The 23,483-nt window shown below is 45.2% G+C and overlaps 1 protein-coding gene across 1 annotated transcript in view; it reads left to right on the top strand.

Annotated features, from left to right (window-relative positions):
* Positions 1–23,483, top strand: part of OC90 (otoconin 90) — an 885,360-nt gene that overhangs the window by 305,786 nt on the left and 556,091 nt on the right. The window contains exon 7 of the mRNA XM_069621643.1: positions 9,994–10,122. Coding sequence (XP_069477744.1) covers positions 9,994–10,122 — 129 coding nt within the window. The remainder of the gene's footprint in view (positions 1–9,993; positions 10,123–23,483) is intronic.

The raw sequence follows: 23,483 nt of genomic DNA, 5'->3' as shown, positions 1-23,483 counted from the left end.
TGATTTGGTTGTCGATTTATCTAAAAGAATATCTCAAAAAACATGTTTATATGCAAATGTAATGTTATGTTCAATTCCCCTTTATTTCTTATGCAAAGGTTCCACTCGTTTTCTTGGGATAGTGAAACTCTGATGCCAGCATGCCTTTCAGTCAAAAAGTAACCTGGGTCTACTGACACAGCATCTAGTGCCCGTTAGGCAGATAATGTGGTTGGATTTTATGAGGGGACAGACTTTAAAGGTGGCACTGTAAGAACAAGAAGGTCTGTTTGAAGCAGGCCTTAAGACAACAGGTGGGTATAACTGTTGGGCTAAGGGGGACCACTTTTTTGGTAGGGGCTTGTGGGATGTGGTCAGAACAAGGTAGGAAGAACAATTTCCCAAAAACAAGCTACCTCTTGGTCTCACACACTTGGACTCAAGGTCTAGACGAGGATTAGGCACATTTAGAACACGGTCTTGTGTTGAACCAAATATCACAAGATATACACAGGAGCTAGTATTTTGACCAAAAAAATATATATGGTTTTATTTAACTACATAAAAAATTGAACCTAATGGGTCCAATTATTAAAAGAAACAAAAGGAACAGCAGAGATAAATCAAAATCCTGTTGGACAGAAAGAAAAAATCATGTAAAGATGGTTGTGTGAATCAACTTACTTCATTCTAATCATATATCAAACCTATTTTATTTTCAAAGGTGATGTTAGTAATTGTATAAGTGACTTCACAGCAGACAGGATGTCTCTGCTTCCAGCCTTATAAGCAAAAAACAGTCTTTTCAAGTTTCACAAATGACTGTTGTCCATTGGATGAATATAGGACCAAATAAGACTTTCATCAGGACACGTTAGGGCGATGTTAGTAACCCAAGCATCAGAATCTTCACAATAGGTTTAGGATGTCAGCTGATGTATCTCTAAAGACAGACAAACAAATAGATTAAAAACTAGCTGTGTTCAAAATGGCATTCGTGAGCATGCCTCATCAACATTTCTATGACCTGCCCTGTCTTATATTGATCAGTGTGCAACCAAAACGATCTGCGTGGTTGATCACGTATGTCTATGTCAGAATTCTTTGGATGACATATTTGTAAGTTGTCTTATTACTAGTATCAGAACAACTAGATGTAAAAATACATTTCTTATTTTTGCTTTATTCAGCTCGTGTTACTCATGTTATTTTCATTTATGCAAAATGGTATTGTTTTTTCTAGTACCTTATGATGGAGCTGAGGTTAGACGTTTTTCAATGGATATTTCGAAGTATTAAAATCCTTCGTGCGTTTCTACAGGAGCAGAATGTGTCAGTAAATGACCTTCAATGACTGAAATGGAGAAAGTAGAAAGAAGTGCATATAATGCACACCAAAAGTGTTGTCAATACCTCATAAGGAATCACATGCACTATGGAGGAGGTGTATGTAAATACTCCTACCTTCCATGCGCAGTGGAACTGCTGCCGTCAGCAAAATATTAGTCTGAGGACAGCGGGCATGCTGCGGTGCTGTTGTAATCCGTTTCAGCGACGCTGGAAAAATGCGTCCTAGAAGTCGACGTATGCGCCGAGTGCCGTTCTACAAAACAAAGAGGCACAAGGGAAGCTCCTGTGTATATCTTGTGATATTTGGTTCAACACAAGACCGTGTTCTAAATGTGCCTAATCCTCGTCTAGACCTTGAGTCCAAGTGTGTGACACCAAGAGGTAGCTTGTTTTTGGGAAATTGTTCTTCCTACCTTAAGACAACAGGTACACAACTCGCCCGCCCACCGCCCTGGAGCTGACACTGGGGGACCTTCCAACTCGGGACAGGGTATCCACCCTATATAGGCGCTTCTTAAGGGACTTCCTGTCCACAAAGACCCGCTGCATGGCTCAATGGGAGGCGGACCTGGGCCATCCGGTCGAGGACCAAACCTGGGTGGACATCTGGACCAGAACACATACCTCCTCCACCTGCGACTTCACCACATGAACCCACATGAACCCACTTGTGGATCATGCCTGCTGGAGAGGATGCTGGAGAGGATGTGTTCACCCAGGCTCTTTCTTCCATATGTGGTGGGCTTGCCCAAAGATATGACAGTCCTGGAGGACATGTCTAGAGACCATCGCACAAATTACGGGAACGGCGATTCCTCTGGAACCTGAACCAGTCTTGCTGGGAGCCCCGATCCCCGCGATCTACCCGCGCTCCGGGACCAAGTCTAAACTATTGACACACTGCCTTCTGGCGGGGAAAACGGTGTTGGCCAGGGCCTGGAAATCCCCAGAAGGACCTCACATAGCCCAATGGTGGTCTAAACTCTGGAACATCCTGATCGCAGAGAAGGTCACGGCAGCACAGGCGGGAACGCTCCACCGCTTTCAGAATGTTTGGAGCCCAGTGCTGGAATACGACCAGCGCTTCCCCGCCCAGACCTACAAACTGACCAGGGCCCGATGGATCTTGAAACACCAAGAGGACCCTGGGGAAGACACATAGACGCTAAGGGGCGAACTGGACAACCCAGAAAGAAAATTCCACCTCCAAACATGAGGGGGGGAGAGGCAGAAGGGAGGTGGGAGGGAGGAAGCCTGATGGGGGAAATGAGGACTGGGGATCGAAGAACCTGAATACGCATTGCTTGTGATATGTCATGATTTGTATATTTGCCATCCTGCCTTGATTTAAAATAAACAAAGTTAAAAAAAAAGACAACAGGTACAATGAGTCAATGATTATCAGCCAGCACACTGTAGACATTGCATTTGTAGAATTTAAGCTGTAGTTATAAGAATATCCTCTTCTGAGATGATTTCCCACAGGTGGGGGCTGCTCATTAACGTGGAGGTTCTCATGGAATCTTTCCCTCCCACACATGGGAAACTGTATGCAGGACTGAAGTGAAGAAGTGGGGTTGTCAGTTATTTCACTGGAAAAGTAACCAGAATTGCCCAATCCAATTTAGATCATCATATGTTTCTGCATGCCTGAAAGGTCTATTTAAGTCTGTTCTAATGGCAAAGTGCAAGCTATTCCCATCAAATAACTTTTCAATGTCTTCATTTCATTGTGCTCAACATGTTCCAAATAAGAATCATTTTGCAACTTAAACACTGACAGTAATATTAAAACAATGGAACTCAGGGTTGCTATTCACTTTGAACGCATACCAACATTTCAGTTTATAAAAAGACACTTGAATACATAGGCTAGTGTTGTTGACAACATTAATGCTTTCCTGATTTACAAATGGCACTGGTTTTCTTTAGCTTTCTGTACATCGTTCCAATGTGACAGTGTGCCACCTTAAACGGCTGAAGAAAGTTTTACTTTATTAATATTTTCAGCACTTCGTGTTGTACATTTATTATCCTCAAGAACCAAGTTTAGGGGCTTTGAAACCATTTGACCTTACATTTAATTGCAATTCCTGATGTGTGATAAAATCAGTGTCATTTGTCAGGGGCTATCTTTCAGTGGTGCAGGTAACTATTTCCATCTCGCAGGTACACCCTTTTCTTGATGAATGAAACAACACACCAGTCTCCATTTATCTTTGGTTTCCACTACAGTATCACAAACATGTCTTGTCTTCTGTTGGTTCTGTTGGACATCCTGTCCACACTCTCCTCCACTCTCTCTCCTCTCCCCTCTCCGTCAGTACTCACTGACCCTCCTCCAGCCAACCCCCCACCCTCCTTCTCTTCCTTTCCTCTCTTCTCCCCTGATAAGGTGGCTAGACAAGTCCGATCTATGAAAGCCTCGTCAAAACAGGTTCATCCCTGTTCCTCTAAAACTCTCAAGAACCACATTGATACCCTCGCTCCGGCCCTTGCCGACTTATGCAACCACTCCTTTGCCTCAGGATCCTTCCCCTCCCTCTTAAGCACTCCATTGTGCATCCTCTCCTCAAGAAACCCACAGCGGATCCCTCTTGTCCGCCCAACTATCACCCAATTTCCATTACCCCCTTCTTAGGCAAACTCCTTGAAAAGCTGGCCATCTCTAAGCTAAACCTTCATTCTGATTCTGTTGGCAGTCTCCATGACCATCAGTCTGGCTTCAAATCTGGCAGAAGCACGGAAACTGCTCTCCTGAACATCCGTGAAGATCTGCTTTCCAACCTTGACTCTAGCATTCCCTCTGTTCTCATCCTGCTTGATCTCTCCTCTGCCTTCGACACGGTCAACCATACCATCCTGCTCAACCGTCTCCGGGATAACTTGGGCATCACCGATCAGGCTCTGGCCTGGCTGACCTCTTTCCTCTCTGATCGACCCTCCAAGGTCCAACTTGGGTTCTTCCTATCATCTATCTTCCTCTCCACCTGTGGTGTTCCCCAGGGGTCTAACCTCTCGCCCTGGCTTTTCAACCAATACCTGGCAACTCTCGCCCGCTGTATTGCCATTTTCTGCTCAAACTTCCAGTGCTACGCAGACGACACTCAACTCATTTTCAGGCTGCCCTCGGCCACCTCCTCCACCTCTCTCATCACTGATTGCCTAACTGCCATTCAAGATTTGTGTGCCGCCAACGATCTTTGTCTTAATGCCAGCAAGACAGAGATCCTCCTCATTGGCACACCATCACCTTCCTTTCCCCTCACTCTCTGGCTGGCCTCCCTTGGCCCTCCTCCTATCCCCACCTGCGAGGCCAAGAACCTTAGTGTCACCTTTGAGTCCACACTCTCCTTCTCCGCCCACATCGCTGATGTATCATAAAAATTCAAACTTCCTACTGCACCTCCACAGAGGTATTCTTCCTTTCCTCTCATTCCCCCAGAAGCTCACTGTCTCCCAAGCTCTGGTTCTCTCTAAGTTGGGCTATTGCAACAGCCTCTTTCTTAATCTGCCTGCCTCTACTCTCTGCCCTTTACAACTTATCCAGAACAGGACTGCGAGACTTCTCCTTGGCCTCAAGCCCTGGGATCGTATCTCTCCAGCTCTTAAATCTCTCCATTGGCTCCCAGAGGATGCAAGGATTAAATTCAAAACCCTCTGCATTGTCCACAAGGCTTTCTGGGGCCTGGGTCCAACATACCGTCAGCTATCCCTCTGCAAATACCTCCCATCTCGAGCAGTCCGCTCCTCTACCTCTAACTCCCTCAGGGTCAGTCGTTTCTCAAAGAAATGAGCTGGGGGTAGATCTCTGTCTTCGGCTAGGGCCGCCCTCTGGAACAGCCTCCCTACTACTCTAAAACTTGAGGAGAACCATCTTTGGTTCCGGGAGCACCTCAAAACCTTCCTCTTTGCTTCTGCCTTCTCCTCTCCTCTCCCCTGTTGATTCTACTCTCCCTCGGCACCATGAACCTGGCCCCCCTCTGTCCTCTGGGCCCAGGTACCTGATCATCTTGCCACCCTCACGCACTGCCTCCGGGCCACCCCCTGCACTGGGGTCTGTATCTGTACCCATACAGCCCTCCCCTTTTCTTCCTGCACTTTCAGACCTACATGGCCTGCTGCCATAAACCCAGCACTTGCCACTTGCTGGCTGCACTCCCATTGTTTGTTGCCTTTTTATTTACTAATATTTTTGTTTTTTTCCTTCTCGCTCCGCACTCTCCTTTTGTTCCCCCTTCCATGCACTTCTCCCCCTTCCCGCTCTACCCTGCACTTGCACGTTCTCAATGTCACTGGGCCTAGTAAGATCGTTGTTTTTCTTCTCCCCTGTTCCCCTTCCCTTGCCTTGTCGCGCTCTGAAACACTTGTGTATGAGAGCAATAGAAATAAAATATCAATATCAATATCCAAAGGAGCTGGGCGAGTAAGGAGAAAGAGCAGAAGTGAGAGGAGGCACAGGCAGAGCATGTGACAGTGGGGTACAGTGCAGAGGAGGAGCAGAAGCAACACAAAGTAGATTAGACAAAGATAGCTGGGTTCTGAGGAGCAAAACCATTGATAGCTTTGTAGACTCCAAGAAGGAGATTATAAAAGGAGTGCTTGTGCATGGAGAGCCAATCATCATGGTATTGGCAGGTAAAAGTGGGGGAGGAACCTGCCGATGTAAGAGCATAGAACCAGAAGGAGATTGGAGTGGGTGTGGGTAGGGTAGGAATGGTGTTGAAATCCAGGAGAAAGAGGACTTCAGTTCAGCATGAGGAAGCGAAGAGTCATCCAGTGACAAATTTGCAATGCGACAGGTGGTAATTTGTTCTGAGATGGCAGAGGTAAGGAGGGAAAGGAGAACAAGATTTGAGCTTTGCCATCAAAGAGGGTATAGTGACAGCCGAAAAAGGAAATATGTTTTCGTTGAGCCAAGATAAAGCAGGTGAAGAGTTGTGTGCCAAGGACTGACCGTGGCAAATGCCAACAGGGAAAGGGGTGGGATCGGAGATTTGTAGGTTTCCAGGAAAGTTTAAAGGAACAAACCAGGTAGGAGAAAATCCAGGCTAGAGGAGATTTGCAAAACCCAATGACCTGGAAAATGAGGAAGAGAGAGGATTGGTCAACAGAGTCCAAAGTGGCAGAGAGGTCCAAAAGTAGAGTTTAGGGTGGTTAGCATTAGAGAGAAAATGGGAGACATGCACAAGTGCCCTCATGCTGGATTGTTTACTATGGAAGCCAGACTGACATGGATCTCCAAAGTCATTATCCTCAAAGTAATTAATGATCTGAGTAAAGATCCCTTGCTCAAGGACAATTGAATGTTGAGATAAGAAGGTAACCTGACAATAGGGATGTTTGGGTCAATAGAGGGTTTCTTTAAAATGGATAGGACAATTGCAGATTCGAAGGTAGAAGGGAAGAGTGCTGCAGACAGAGAGGTTGGGGAGCCTAGAAACCCTGTATCAAAAAATATACTACTAATCTCATCTTCACTATGGATAGTGGGTTCCATAGAACTTGCCATGGGACCGGTAAAGGAAGTTGGAAAACCTGCTGGCAAACTATAACTTCCCACCCCTGGATGGATTATTCTCATATGATATTCACAGTTCTTAAATGCTACTGCAATACTACAGATTACGGGGGAAGTCATTAAAACCTGGATGGGAAGATTTTCCTAAACCACCTCCTACTTGCAGCATTGTAGATCTGGCTACTAAGGTATTCTCTAGTACTAAACTACTTTCTAGAATGCATAGGCAAATGTAAAATGACAGAATAGCCCTGAATGCTAAAGCTTTGCATAATTATAATGCTGAATTATGTACCCTGCTGGAAGACTGGTCGCAGATATGTACCTTAACCCAAAATATTTTGCTAAACCCCAAACTATGAGTAATACACTATAAATATGTTCACAGGTCATATTACGCTTATGTTCAACTACATGCCATAGATAGATCCATAACCATAAACAAGCCCGCAATGTGGCATCGACTGTGCCACATTTGGTCACATAGCATGGAACGGTCCACCGGTCCGTTTTGGCATGCAGTAGCTATTGAATTGAGTAGCAAACTGGGGACAGCGATTAGACCCTCCCCCGAGGGATGTCTTTTAGAGCTGTTTTGGGGAAATGCTAAATTGAACACTCTTTCATTACATTGGCTGAAAATAACTCCCCCATACATGATGATTGGGTTGAAGACACATATGTGCAGCTTACTCCGGCCTCAACACCGACCTATGGCAATATTGGCAGAACTTCGTTCATACTGGGAGCAAAGAACAAATACATTTGGACTTGGGTATGCTGTTACACTGAATCTCTTTATGTGATGTGTTGCCTTGCAATATCATTGTATCGAAAAGGTGTTATATAGGCTTATGAAAGTATTCATTGTCTTCATTTTTCTACACACAATTATGTAGTGCATGTATTACAGGGAGTAACGCCTTATGCTTGTATGTGTTTTTGTTCTTTTTTTTCTTTTTTATGTAGTGTATAGAAAAACTTGGTCAAAACATATTTGGAAAAAACTAGAAAATCTCTAGCATTAGAGCGAACAAGGGACTAAGCAACCGATGTATAAAACATTTGAAGGTACGGGTGGATGTGTGACTGCAAATTGCAAGTGGACAAAGTACAGCTGATTCACACGCAGCAAAAGAGACAGGCCCTCATTACGACCCTGGCGGATTTCGCGGTGCTAAATGCACCGCGAAGCACGGCGGAAAGCCGTCGATAGCGCCATGGGGGTTGGCGGATTTACCACCCCATGCCGACCTTGGCGGAGCGGTAAATCCCCAATCCCCATTTTGCCCTTCCCCATTCCCATTCTTGCCCCATAGGGTATAATGGGAGTGGGGAAGGAGTTAATTACGCCGCCGTAAAGTACGGCGGCGTAATTAACAACGAGGTCCCTTAGCGCCATGGTTTTCTCCGCCCGGAAAAACCAGGCGGAGAAAACCTCCATGGCGCTAAGGGAACTCGTAGTACGGCGGATGGGTCCGCCGCGATTAGCGCTGGCGGAAACCCACTCCGCCAGGGTCCTAATGAGGGCCAATGTGTAACTAGTTGCATCGAAAATGGCTGTGTGCTTATTGAGCCAGGATTGCACAATTTGCACATGTGCACGTCTGAGACATTGTGAGCCGTTGGGGGGTGTGCCCCCATTAACACCCCCTTTGCACATGCAAATTTGGTGCATCTGGATACGTGACAGTGGCCAGGCAATGGACATGAGGGTGACACCTCTGAACACAGAATCAGCCCCTTTTACCACCTGGTGTGCGTCATATTTGAGAAAGAGGCAAATCGGGAGAAACGAATGTAACATCATTAAGCATTCTTCTCTGAAAGTGGCTCCCTGACCCCAATGCTCCACACCACTTTCAGAACCCTGGGGCAGATTCTCAAAGCTATTTCTAGAGCAAGGGACAAGATGACTGGCGCATCCCTTGTGCCGGAAAAGAGGCATTCAACTCCACCAGGGCATGAGAACGATTGTATCCTGGATGTATACCTCCTGATGCCCCTTTTCACGCGGTTGCGCATTTGCACAAATGAGGGGGCGTGTCTACACATGTTAAAGCTCATCTCGAATTCTTCTATATGATGTGCTTTAAGATGCGTGAAAACTAAGACATCCCCTTGCTCCTGTTTGAAACAGGCCAAAGGGGATGCGCATTACATTACAGGTTCTCTCCTGACCTTGTCATGCATAATAATAATAACTCGTTTTTATATAGCGCTACAAACCTGCAGGTATCTGAGTGCTGCAATAACAGTTATTATCATCCCACTGCATAGTAATTAATTAATTGCGCTCAGAAGGATGAAAGGCTGAGTTGGCCCTGCCAGGATTCGAACCTGCATCAGCAGGCTCTGCACAGATGTCAGAAAGACTGATAAGTCACTGCTGTCTAACTTGCATTTCGTACACTCACATTATTATCTCACATGGGTGTTGGGAGACTATAATACATTCTCCTGGCACGAATGTATTCAAGGGGGCTGGCCTGCACAACATTTGCACTGCAACACAACCACCTTGAAATGCACAGTTTCACTTTGAGAATTAGGTGACCTGCACATTTCCGAAAATTAGGCCTTTAAAACATTGCATCATCTGCACTATTTTTAAATGCTTCATTTTAAAAAAAAATGGGCATACTGCACTAAAATATAATTTTTTCATCTATTAAATACATTTGCATGTTAAATTGTACTCCCAGGGATCTGTGTCTGGGAGTCTTTTTGTGTTTGTGTCAATCACACCCATTAAAGCAAGCCAAATGCAGATAGTTGCACATTGCTCCTTTCATCCTTTGTGTGCCCACATGTTTTCTTTGTGAATCACCCCATACCTTATGAAGGGGATGTCAGTGTGACTACATATTATAAGAAAACAAACAGACTTCGATCCATCTCAGAGATCAATGGCTGTGTCTCTATTTAGTCAAGGAACTCCTTGGTGACTTGCAATAGCCTTACAGCATATGGCACATATTACCTTGCACCACCTGCATATATACTTTCCTGTGTGCACCCACTTAGATCCATTGAACAAGCAGATCTCAGAAAGGTACACTCTGAGGTCAGGACTCACAGAAGTCGAGAAAGCAACAGGTGGAGAAATCAAATATTTAAATGGCCCTTTGTGTTTCTTCTAGTGTCTGAGGATCCTTGTGAGAAGCTCCTGTGTAGCTGTGACAAAGCGGCCATTGAGTGTTTCGTCCATGCTCCCATGAACTCTTCCATGAAAGGCCTGGACACCTCCCTCTGCCTGGCTCCGGTGACAGGTAATGTTCAATAGACCGGCGCCAGAGGAGAGCCCTCTGCTGGCTGAACTCAGTACACTCTTCCTCTTCCTGAAATGATAATAATGTATGTTGCTATATATAACGCCTCGTGCCACATTCCTAAAGACTCCAAGCCCTGGAGCCGTCATTATTCCGCTATTTTCACTGGTGCTCAATGTGTCGACCTCCGAAGAACAGAAGGCAAGGTCGGTCCTTCCCCTGGTGTCAACGTGCAAGTCGCCCTCAAGTCAGAGGCCAGTGCTTTACTCGTGAGCCATTTGATGACTCCACCTGAGAGACGTATTAGGGCCCGAGAAATCTGAATTTGGTGCACCTCACCAATTCTGCTAAACATCCATAATAATTAAGGACATGCAGTACTTTTCTTTTCACAGAGAAGTAAGCACACTGCTTAGAGTATATTGACACCTATGCTGTGCTTCTTATGGTGAGCATGAGGGTGGCGAGAGCCTTTGCCTCTAACTGCCAGGCTATTATGCAAGTCTATGCAAAAAGGACGTGCATACTCGTCCTTGGCACTTAAGGGGTTAAATAGATTTAGCCTCATTACGACTCTGGCGGAAGACCATGTTGCTATTAGCACCATGGTCCATGCCGGAGTCCGCCATGGCGAAATGGGGAATTACCACCCCATTACAAGGTTGGCGGGTCAGTAATTCCCCCTTCCTCCATGGCCCCTCCCCATTCCCATTTTTGCCCCATAGGGCTCAATGGGACTGGGGAAGGCGCTAAGTACGGTACCGCAAATTGCAGTACCGTAATTACTACCGAGGTCCCTTTGCGGCACCCTACTTTAAAGGCTGGTAAAACCAGCCGTTAAGGTCGGGTCCCGTAAAGGGACCTCGTAATCAGGCGTTAAGGATTTAACGGCGCCGACACCTTTTACGGCGCCGTTAAACCTTTAATGCCAGGGTCATAATGACCCCCCAGCTGTTAAGGTCGGGTCCCGCAAAGGGACCTCATAATTAGGCGCTAATAGGTTAACGGCGCCGCAGCCTTTTATGGCGCCGTTAACCCATTAGCGCCTGAGTCGTAATGAGGCCCATTGTGTTACACGGTAACTGTTCTTGTCTGACTTTATCAGCCCTTGTGAAAATGCTTTCTACAGCAGGGAAGACTTGCATTTGAACTGTTTCAGAAAGATCCCATGGTATTGCAAGGGATCCTTTGGAATCATGGGTGATCTATTGAGCCCACATGGATTATTGTTAGGATGCAGAATATTAGCTGGGAGGGTTGTACAGAACTTTCTCATGAAATAACACTGTGCCTACGAGCGGCTCGGCATGAGTCTCTTGCAATAACTAAAACAAATGTTTTTTAACTGTGCTTCATGGGTGGCGCTTTAGGCAAAGATATTGGCATAGAGGGTGTAGGGTAAGGGGTGTCATTGTGGAGTACCATGTATTCGGGTCTACGTGATCACTGTGCTCCCTGCTATTGCGAATCCAAAAACAGCGGCGCGCAGTGTTCACGTAGGTCACCCTGTCCCCATTTCCATCTACCCACTACCCCTTCTACCCTACTTACCTATTCCCCTGCTTACTTACCCTCACTCCACAACATCGATTCACCGGTCTCCCTGCAATGGAAGTTTCCTATCCCTAAAATGTGGGGTCCTTTTGATTCCTTTTTTTCTTCGAAACTTTATTTCCCATCTCATTCTTTCATATGGAAGCGGGGAACACCGCTGCAACAACCAAACCCATTTTAGTGAACCAGGGGAGTAGGGGGCACCCCCGCAACCCCTGCTCCTCTTGGTCGCCATTCTGGCATTCAACATTTTCATCAACTGCATCAATTGCCAAATGCTCAGTCGATGAGAACTTGGCATTTTGTTCGTTATTTTCATACAACAACATATATTCTTTGATGGCATAGTTCTGGCACAAGGGTCTGTTCTCCTTGATAGGGGGTGCTAAAGAAGAACCTCACCGGCTACATCATTTATTGAATAGGTGTCAAATGAGGGGGCAAAAAATGGAGGCTAAGGGCCTGCATAAATGTAGTGATGGCTGGTAAAATGATAAGATGTCAAGGTTTGAAATAGTGAAGCATTGCTCGTATTAGGACGTATCCAACGCTGGAAATACGTACGACTGACAGTCTAGGCAGGATCCTATGGTTTGCGGGAGTACATGCTGCTTTTAAAGATTGTCAGCCTTCTGTTTGCTTATTGCTGCAGAATGTGTTAGTGTGCAGTAAATGGATGATGAGAACAGGTGTTCTACCCATCTAGGTGTGATGCACCTGAAAAGATTATTTTCAAATTCGGAGTCTCATCTTTTATCAGAGGAGATGCTACTGAGATATTGCTGTTACCATTCTCTCCTTATACTTTTTCATACTGAATGTGTAACCTCAACCTTTGGAGGCGCCTCATTCTAGAAAGTGTTCCCACATATGCATGGGGTTAGCCTCAGGCAAATTAGGGAAACTGATTGCACGTGAGCATTGTACATATTAAACAACCATTTGCAAGGAATTGCCATCTGGCAAGGGTGAAGGTGCCCTGAATGTTTTGATTTGTATTAATGAATACAATTATGCCATTAATTCCATCCCAAAATGATTAACCTGCCAGTCGGGTCTTCCTTTTTTAAAATCCATGCCAAAACCATAGTGTACACCTGTGCCCTACTGAATCATAAGCCTGATTTACAGCACCTGCTCTCCAGTGGCACAGAGCAGCTCCAGATCACAGGTGCCCTCTTGACAGCTGCAGTGACAACCCAGTCACTACAGAGGAGGGGATGCATTTACGATATGCACCTCTGTTCCAAAAATGATATAACTATGAAAATGCTATCTTGTAGGCATGTTACACTGCAAATATTTGGCATACTTGAGGTTAAGGTATGGTGGATAGTATATCTTATAATTATCCATGCCAAATCAAATTTATATCAAACATGTGATGGCCTTGAGAGCTAGACTCAGCTGTAGGAGGTTTATGTGTATTCCCCAGCCAGTCTGTCTCTGATGCTTCCACCTAGCTTGTAGCCTTGGGTGTTGCCTCTTTTTTATCCTTCATGAGAGCAAGTAATACACTTTCCAGTGAGAGAGCCACTCCACAGGAAGGTGTCCTGGGGACACAAATCAAAGTGCACAACCTTCACTAACCTCACATCAGGGTGCTGCATACCAAAAATACCGTTTATGCTATTGGCGGGGCAGGGGTTAGTTTAGGCAGATTGAGCACTGACCAGCTAAAGGAAGGTTGCAACATCTTGTGTTCTCTCTACACCTTTCTTCCTTCCTGTCCCCTCCACTCCCTTTAACACAAGACACCTTGAACATGATGTCAGAAGACAAATTACACCTGTTCCAAGAACAGGGATTGGACCCTTAAAGCAGCCTTGCCTTTGTCCAATCACCTCTGGATTTTTACCTTTAAAAGAAGGGGACTCCCACAACTTCCTTGATTCATCTCTGGACATCAGCCCTTGAAGAGGAGTTTGTATGGACCCAGTTGGGTGAGTAGTCCTTTCCAAAGTCCTCCAGTTGTGAGGTGAAGACAGGTAGTCAAAGGCACAGGCAAGCTCTTCCCCCCTAACCATACCCAGGGCAGATTGGGGTGACCTGCTGCTCGAGCAAGATCGCCCTTGCTGACAGCCACACTGGTACCCAGGACCTCACCGTGCTGAAGGACTCCTGCAGGTGTAAGACAGCCTTCCCCATGTTTAGGAGCCCACAAAAAGGACTACTCTTGCCCCTGAGAGCCTGGGGTGAGACTCACAGCTCCTGATAGCCAAGACAGCTAGGAGTCCTGTAATTTCACCATCAAACTGCTGCAAGCCAGGATTTTAGCATGTTTGATACAATTTGAACCAACAGGACCCTCCAGAGCTGCCTTTGGCACTCACCGAACTTTGAACCGCAGCTATGCCCTTTCGTCATATTGATCCCTTTTTGCAACTCAAGAATATGTCCTTTTTTCTCCCCCAGTCTCATTACCATGTGTCCTTAATGTTGATATCTTTCATATTATCTGTGTTTTCTACAGAGTTGGGATTGTGTAGTATTTTCAATGTTAGTTATTATTGCATATTGTGGGTTTAATTAAAGTATATTTATATGTGTATAACTTTATGGAACATTCTTTTGTTTTGGACTGAGGTTCTTTCTGTTTCACGTTCACACCCCTTTTGAGAGTGAAGCCTACACTCACCCCACGTTACTGCAAAAGGCGAAGGAGGTATATCTCTTATCTGTGCCTGTTTAACTTTATGATTGGGCTCACTTTTAGTTTTTAGAAGTGTGAGGGCTGAGTAGGTGCTTTAACATTGACTCACCTTTTTACTTCTGCAGGGCAGACGTCAATTCATCACATTATTCACATAGACAATTAGCCTTTGTGTATGTGTTTATGTGTTTATGTCACCCAGAGGTTGGCATACAAACACCATCTGCAAGGGTTTGCAATACTCAGATGTTGTTTGTTGCTATGCATGGGTTTCTCTCCCAGAAAGTGTGCTCCGCTAAAGAGCCTTTACTTTGTCATGTTCCATGATGAAAAGTATAATGAACACACACGTACTCTGCTGATCCTTGCCTACTGACACACCAGCAAATGCAATGTGACTTGCCACATGGCAGCTACAGAGTAACAGGACAGACATCCCATGGAGTGGGAAAGGAGCTGGGAGATTCAAAGCAGACCCCTGCATCATGATACAGAAGTCACACCAGGGAGAACATTACCCGAGTCCCCTTAATCTGAGGCAGACAGGAAAGATGGGGAAGTACACTGTATCTGGGAAAGGAGCTACACAGGTGAAGGACCCTACTATCTTGAATATGCCCAAGCCGTCTTTTCTTCCTGGGAACTCTAACTTCTTACAAACAAGGAACTCCAGGAGATGACATCACAAGGGAAAACCCTAGTCGCAACAGACAGAATTGACCCCTTACAGAAGGCTTGAAGTAAACCAATCCTCTGTGGCAACGTGGTCATGTAATGGGGTGAGGCCCCTCCCTTAATTGAATCGGTTTTAGGACACTTGCCTTCATACGTGGCAATCCTACAAGTGTCCCTGGTACCTTTGGGCTTGGAAAAGCAGGAGGCAGACTCATTGTTTCCTCTTTGATCCAATGCACAGTCCCCCAGTGCTGCAAGTATCATAAGAAGCTTCTTTCGACTTTCTTGAGCCACTACAAACACCAAACGGAGCTGCCTTTGACACTCTCTAAAACCTTGAGTTGGTTCAAGCATTTTGATCTCCTTCAAGCCACTGCCAAGACGGCAATACAGACATCAAGTCAAATATACCCCCTGATCGACACTTTGTCCCAAGTCAATATTATAAAGCGCTGATGCCAAACCTCCAGTTTTCTCTGATTGAGAACCCATTGAGTCTTTGAGCTATGCCGACTTGCACAACACTTGCATGTCACAAGCTTCTCTGATCCTGATGCTGTCGCGTTTTGTCGAACCACACTGCATTGCTGAATCCTGTTGATCCAACTCATTGAAAAGTACTCAAAGCATTGGAAAGGGCACCGCAATGAGGCTCAACGCTATTGAGATCTTAAAAGAAGATGAAAATGTATACATCAGTTGTTCTGTGCCCCTGCCTTATCCTGCATGCCTTAGAGACATGTAATGCCCCATTCTATGCCTTAAAGACACATTTATTAACTTGGCTTCACTTTTTTCAAAACTATTTGTCTGTAGGCCTCTGTCCTTCAGTACCTAGATGGCCCTTTTCTTCCAAAGTCAGAAATCCCTGTGTATCTCAGTAAGGGGGTGGGTTGTGAGTGTTGCTCATAGTTTGTCTGTCCTTTTAGTTGAATTAAGGGCTTATTTTTTATAGAACATTGATTGAGCATTTATTTTATTGTATAGCCTACTGGCAGCCAATAGCGCCTTAAGTGGCGAAGGAGGTATATCATTCATTATGTGCCTCTTTCACCTTTATGAAAGCAACTGATCATCTCTGTATTCCTACAGGAAAATAGCTATTCATCACCTACACACACAAACACACACACACTGCACCCCCCAAAAGAGTCCATCAAAGGGGCCAAGGAGGGCCGCACTGACCATCCAGGCACTTCATGGGGCGGGGCATGGGGGAGTTACAGAGTTCAAAAAGCGGTGAGTTTAAGAATGAAAATTAGGATTGTCTGTCCATCTGAGAATCAGCAAGGAGAGTGGCCAATTCCTGGTATTTTGGCAGGAGAGAAGTACAAATAAATAAATATAGCTTTTGTATCACGCTTCATGCCAGAGACCAACACGTAAGCACGGGAACGGGATTTGAACACGCTCTGCGTTGTCATGCTTCCGAGGCAAATACGTTGCCCCTGAGCTATCCTCCCACCTGTAACTGTAACTCTCTTCAACAATGAAGGCTCAATTCTATGTTCAGCATATATTTTAGAAATTGTTCATCTATGTACAACAACATGAATAGGAAAGAGATCACGTCATAGCATTTTCTTGATTTTAATTGGGCATCTACAACTCAATGGGCCTCCATTATAGGGTAAAAACGGATTTTTCAATTCAACTGGGATGAAAACAGAGAATGAGACTCATATGAATTTGATGTGGAGGGATATTCTCTAACATTGAAAGAGACTGATATAGAACATTAGGAATGCCTCAGGAGAGCTCACATGTCTTGGCATGGTATGTTATCTGAGCAATGCTTGACAAAAAGAGTGGGGGAGCATAGTCCATGGGTAGGCACTAAGTAAACAGTTGCTCATAACCAGTGTAACAATTGTTCAGTAGTGTGGAATGAAGTAAAATGCAGGAATGTTGTTAGGCAAAGAAATTACCGGGGCGCCGATTCATTGTATGATCAATCCAAAGGAATTCAGTTCTCTGTAGGTTAATGAAACAAGGGTGTGAGAGCCTCTCTAATGAGAATGACCATGGGTCAAATACCCTGTTCTATGGAATTTCTCCCTCTCCGAAGGGTCAACAACCACGTTTTAGCTCACTGGAGCTTTCACAGAGGAGAAATATCCATTTGCATATCAGTATGGTCCCACCGACAAGGCTAGTCCAGCACCAACGTGCTAGGCAATTGTCCTCTGAACAAGAGTACCCTCAGCAAACCTTAGTGGGCCTCCTCAGTGAGGTGAAGCTGAGACTCTCTAAGACACAGTGAGAAAGGGGTCCACGTCTAAATTACCCTGGGTTGCTTAGGTTTTACAAATTATACAAGGGTGTGGAAACTCCACTGAGACAAATATGGGTCAAATACCCTATTCTATTGAATTTCTCCCACTCAGGAGGGTCTACAACCACGTTTTAGCTCACTGAACCCTTCACAGTGGAGAAAACTATTTGCATATCCGTCTCGACCCACCGATAACGGCAGTCCAGGACCGAAATGCTAGGCAATTCTCCTCTGAACCATCAGCAAATCCAGACGTGTGTTTCGGCTTTGTTAGGCCTCTTCAGTGAGGTGAAGCTGAGCCTCTCTAAGGGACAGCAAGCAAAGTAGTTTAATGGTCTTTGGAGTAAATGCCTTCGCTTTATTAACTGATGTCAGGTTTTATCATTTTCCTATTTTATTTTATTTGGTTATAGTGGATGATGGGAACTGCATCTGGTGATGTATCTGTTTCATAGGTTATGGAATACACATCTACGGGGCCTTGGGCCTAAGTTTCAGTGATTTATTTATTAAAACGTGATTGGGAGCAGCCCATAGATTTTCACAGTCACACTGCCTTCTCTTGGCAGCAATAGGACCTCACTGGGCCCTGTGTTACATTTGTTCCTCTTCACCATCAGGGTCCTGTTACAATTTTTTCATGTTGAAAAAAACAAGAAAAGGTACATCTAAGTGAAGTGGCTGGGAGACCAGCGTGACATTGCTTGCTGCTGCGAGTCACACACGGGTGGGCCAGATCAAAAGCTTTACAAATATCAACATTCTACAAATATAACACAGATTAATTGCTCTACCTACTGTTTTACTGGTTCGATTCATGATTGTTTATTGCTTCTACTGTTATAATGTTCTATGTACTCTGTCGTTATAATGTTAAGCGCTTTGGATGAAAGCACTATATAAACAAATAAATACAAATACAAATACTAAAATATAAATACAAATTCCTGCAACTGTGAGAAACCAGTTAGTGAAGGGTACCTTTGTTTGGGATTTTTGGGATGAGCTACACAACAAATTGAAGCTACATCAAAGCATAAAGGGGTGAATGGAGCAGGAAAAGGAACAGAGCCTGTTCTATGAGATACTACTGAATATTTGATGCTCACTTTCAGAAATAACTTAGATCCCAGCCCAGAAAACTAAAAAAGTCAAGAATCATACAACGAAGTGCAGATATGTTATATATACAAATGTTGCGCTTTGATGACTTTTCATTCCTGAAGAAAGATGGAAATTAGCTGGATTTATTCATTAGACTAATGAAGAGCGACGAAGATGCGATGAGTGCAGATTGTTGATTTTCAAAATGAAGGAATGCCTGAGCCACAGGTGATCCACAAAAGACGTATCTTGAAAACTTTACTGGAATCTTAGAAAGTAATCTTCCTCTGTCAGGTTAGTGGAAGGACATTCCATTGGGATGGCCCCTGCCTGTGTAGTGACCTACTGCCAAACGTGTAGCATCTGCATGGGCAGACAGATAGACTTTCTAGGAAGTTGATCACAGATTCTTCGATGGTTGGTATTGCAGAAAGTGTTTGGAGAGGCACAAATGTCTTGCAATGAACTGGGGGTGTTCCTTTAGTGGTATCCAATGAAAAGATTCCAGGGCGTCTGTGAAGTGTGTATGTCATTTCTAGACACATGTAAGCACAGCAGTGTGGTTCTGGACAATAACAATCCATTCTTCTGTAGATGGATTCAAAATGAAGCCCTGTAAAATGTAGTAGTTTTTTGATTTCTGTGTAGTCAAATGTATGTTTAGGTCACATTGTTTGGATCATACACTTAAAGCTACGTTTACAGATTGAGAATATGTGTGGTCCTGCGTTGGTCTGGTATGTGTGACTGATGACTGAGGTGGCCTCAGTTCTAGATGATAGTTCTTCCTTTGCGGCAGTCTTTCACCAAATATTCTGGCACCCCAATATGCATTTGATATTACAGATTAAGTATTGTCCATGGGAAAGAGAAAACAAAATAATCTAAAGTGCGGATAGACAGAGTCTCAGTTCTTTCTCTAAGAAATTTCTGATGGTGTGCTAATTCTTACATCTTTAATGTTTCTGCTCCTGGAGATCTAAAGCAGGTTGGCATTATTGATGGTGTGCCCACTGTTGAGGAAAGGCACCCATGAGTTTGTCTGTATTGTGGCCTTCAGGGTCTTTTGATGAAGGATTGTTCAGTTCATCTTGTGGTGTAGTCGGAAAACAAGATCACACACTTGATTTGAGGGAGTAGAGATTGAGTTGACCTGTTTCACATCTTCAGTTGGCCAGCAAGGTAAGCGTTTCCAATTCTGGCTTCAGGTTTTTTTCTCTTTTTGTGATAAGACTTTGGAACCACCAACATTATCACGGTTCTGGTGTGTCAGGCATGCAGAGGGAGCACGAGAGAACAGCAGAGGGTCAGAGAGAGGGAGAGAAAGGATTTTACAGAAGCAAAGTGAGAAAGTTAAAATTAGGAGCTGTCTGCAGAAGTCAGTGGATGGGAGTGAGGGGAGGAGGCCAGGGGTCAAACTGTCAAAAATTAACACAAATTAAAAAAAAGTTTTGAGGATGCCCTTGTTTATAATTGCGCTAGTTTTGGAAATGTTCAGGTCACCTTATACAAAGCTGATCTGTGCATTTTAGGGGGCAGGGCAGAAGTGCCAAAGATGCATTGGCCAAGCTCTACACAGTGGCATACTAGAAAGGAAAAACACATTTCAATCGCTGCCTGAAGGCTACAAATGAAATTGGGATAGCCGTGGTTCATATCACTGCTGTTCTGCCTACAAAATGGAGCATGGCTGGGCCACAAATGATCCTGTCATGCATTGGACAACCCCCTGCCATGTTTCCAAACAGGAGAAGTTCAATAGATTTTTTTTCCTTGGGCTCCAGAGCTTGAAGAAGATGGTATGGTAATGTTTATTTGTAAAGCACCTATACACAAAGCAAGTGTTTCAAAACGCTGAAGGAGGGTGGGAACTAATGCAACAAACAACAGTCATTCAGAGCACTTGAAATTCTGAACGATACAAATCTGCACAGGCAGAGTAAGTGCCTATTTTATTTGTATTTTTGCATTTATGAAGCGCACTGCAGCCCAAAGGCATCGAGACACTGTTGCAAGCATGTGACTTAGTTACAGGTACCAAGAACTGCTCGTGGGTTACAGAATCCAGAGCGCATTTGCATGGAATCAGTTGGTTAGTTCATCAAAACGATAGTCAGACAGAATTTATAGTGCATGGTAAATGCTCGTGGGTTACAGAGAGCAGAAACTTGAGTAGAAGGCAGTGGCGTAACACAAAATGTGGGGGCCCCCCTGCGAGCCATGCTGAGGGGGCCCCCCAACTCGGCAACAAATCACGGGTTGCGCCACACTCTGGGCCGGCCTAGACTGTCACGCTTGCACAATACGCATGAACGTGCTGCTGAAGGGGTATGCCGCACACTGCACTAGGAAAAAGATATAAATATGTGTTTTAATGCAATATGCAGCACACTTTCTGAGATAAATTGGCTATAAAGCCAGAGTGTTTGCAATTGTTTTGTAGGGTAACACAATCCAATACATGCAAGTCACCAACAGTGCACAGGAACATTAATGCTTCCAACTGGCTGCACAATGTAGACCAGTGTAAACACGTAATAACATTATAGTACAGAATGCCAGGCCACATTTAGACATGCCTAGACTGTTTTCAGCAAAATGCCAGTCAAAGCAATAACACTCATCAAGAAGAGAGCACACAATAAAGCATGTGTCTCCATGGCCTCGAACAACACGGCCAAACTCTTTAAAATCTGCAAGGAACTGGTCAATCCTGTTGTGGTCTATACCTCTTCTATTCCCTCCCATGCCCTCTGTACAGCTCTGGCCTCTCATTTCTCTGCTAAATCTCAGGACATCCTGTCCTCTATGTCCTCTTCCTCTCTCGGCCCATTTTGGCCATCTCTTCTCTCCTCCTCCTTTTTCCTCTTTCTCTCTGACAACACCTGACGAGGTTTCTAGACAAGTCCGATCTATGAAAGTGTCGTCCAAACAGGTGCTCCGCTGCTCCTCCAGAACCATCAAAGCCCATATTGACACCCTCACTCCAGCCTTGGCCGATTTCTGTAATCACTCTTTCGCCACTGCAATGTTCCCCTCTCCCTTTGAGCACTCCCTTGTGCACCCACTCCTCAAGAAGCAGTCTGCTGATCCTACCTGCTGGAAAACTATCGCTCAATCTCCACCTTTCCTGAGCAAACTCTTGGAAAAGCTTGCCATCTCCCAGCTTACTCTCCACACTGAATCTGTTGGTTGTCTCCATGACCATCAGTCTGGCTTCAGAGCTGCCAGAGGCATGGAAACTGCTCTCCTTAACACCTGTGCTGCTCTCTAACCTTGATTCCAGCATTCCTTCTATTCTCATCCTTCATCTTTCCTCTGCTTTCGACAGGGTCAACATCGCCATCCTGATCAATCGACTCTGTGAGAACCTGGGCATCACAGATCAGACCCTAGAGTGACTGACCTACTTCCACTTGGACCGCCACTCCGCTCCCAGGTCGATCGTGGTCCCATTCTCTCCGCCACCTCTCTCTACCTGTGGCATTCCCCAGGGCTCTATCCTCTCACGCTGGTTTTTCAACCTCTACTTGGCCACTTTGGCCTCCCTGATCTCTACCTTATCCTCTAACTTTCAGTGTTGTGCGGATGACTCAGCTTTCCTTCAGGCTCCCCTCATCCTCCTCTCCTCTCTTGCTCATTCCTGACTGTCTATCCACGATTCAGGATTGGTGCGCCTCCAACAATCTCTGCCTTAATGCCAGTAAGACAGAGATCCTTCTCATTGGGACCCTTGCCACTGTGTTTCCTCTCTCACTATAGCAGACCACCTTGGGCCCTCTTCCTTTGCCTTCCTGCGAGGCAAAAAACCTTGGTGTCATCTTCAACGCCACACTCTTTCTCTCCTAACATCTCGGACATCACCAAGAAGTCCCACTACCAGCTGCTCCTCCTCAAAGGGACTCTTCCCTTTCTCACTCTCCACCAGAAGCTCACTGTCTCTAAGCTGGACTACTGCAACAGCCACTTTCTCAATCTGTCTTCCTCTAGTCTCCGTCATCTGCAAATAATCCAGAACAGGACTGCAAGACTTAGCCTTGGCCTCAAGCCCTGGGATTGTATTTCTCCAGCCCTGAAATCTCTCCACTGGCTGCAAGGATCAAGTTCAAGAACCTTTGCATTGCCCACAAGGCTTTCTGGGGCCAGTGGCAACACTAAATTCAATGCTCTCTTCCAAAATACCTTCTTTCTCTAACCCTTCACTCAGCTACCTCCAACTCTCTAAGGCTTAGACATTTCTCCAGGCAGAGAGTGGGGGTAGACCTTTCTCCTCTGCTGGTGCCTCCAACTGGAATGGCCTCCCTGCCCCTCTCAAACTTGAGGCGGACAACCTGAAGTTTCGGAAGCAGCTAAAAGCTTTCCTCTTCTCTGCTGCTTTCGCTCTCTCTCCCCCCCTGCTGACCTACCTGACCTACCTGTCTGCTGTACTGACTGGCTGCTTGGCTACCCTCAGAGTCTCTCTGAGTCCAGGCTCTTTCTTGATTGGTCACCCTTGCACTGCCTCCGGGCCTACCATGCACTTAGGGGCTGTAACTGTAACCCTGCAGTCCATTGTTCTCCTTGCACAACCAATAGCTGCTCTGCCCTGGCTGCACTTACTGAGAGCATTGCTGCCCTGTTTTCCCCTCCCCTCTCACTTGCACTTCCCTGCTCCCTTTTCCCTTGCACTTCTCGTTCTCACAATGACACAAGGCCTAGTGAGATCATTTGTCTTGTCCTCCCTCTATCATCCCTCCCTTGTGTACACTTGTGTACAGGCGCATTATAAATGACTTGAATCACATCATATCATTTTATCACAGATGCCCAAAAAAATATACAATGCCGCAGTAAGAAATGGCTAGACTGGCAGCACCCAAATGCCAATCTAGCCAGGTAATTAAAGTTAGCAGGACTACTTTATCAGAAATGTCCAGTTAAAAGAAAGTCATACCAAACTGAGGAATGACTAGACTGGCTAAATCAAAATGCCTCTCTAGCCACTAATACCACATATCATGCCTGCTTAGCCTGGACATGGACAACCATTATGATTTATCACACAATCCTGCCCCCCAACACATCCACTCTCCCTCCCACCCACCACCCCAACCTCCACAA

This window comes from Ambystoma mexicanum, chromosome 5q (assembly GCF_040938575.1).
Source record: "Ambystoma mexicanum isolate Mex_15411 chromosome 5q, UKY_AmexF1_1, whole genome shotgun sequence".
Taxonomy (NCBI): domain Eukaryota; kingdom Metazoa; phylum Chordata; class Amphibia; order Caudata; family Ambystomatidae; genus Ambystoma; species Ambystoma mexicanum.
The sequence above is the reverse complement of the archived record's forward strand: the minus strand, read 5'-3'. Positions and strand labels throughout refer to the sequence as shown.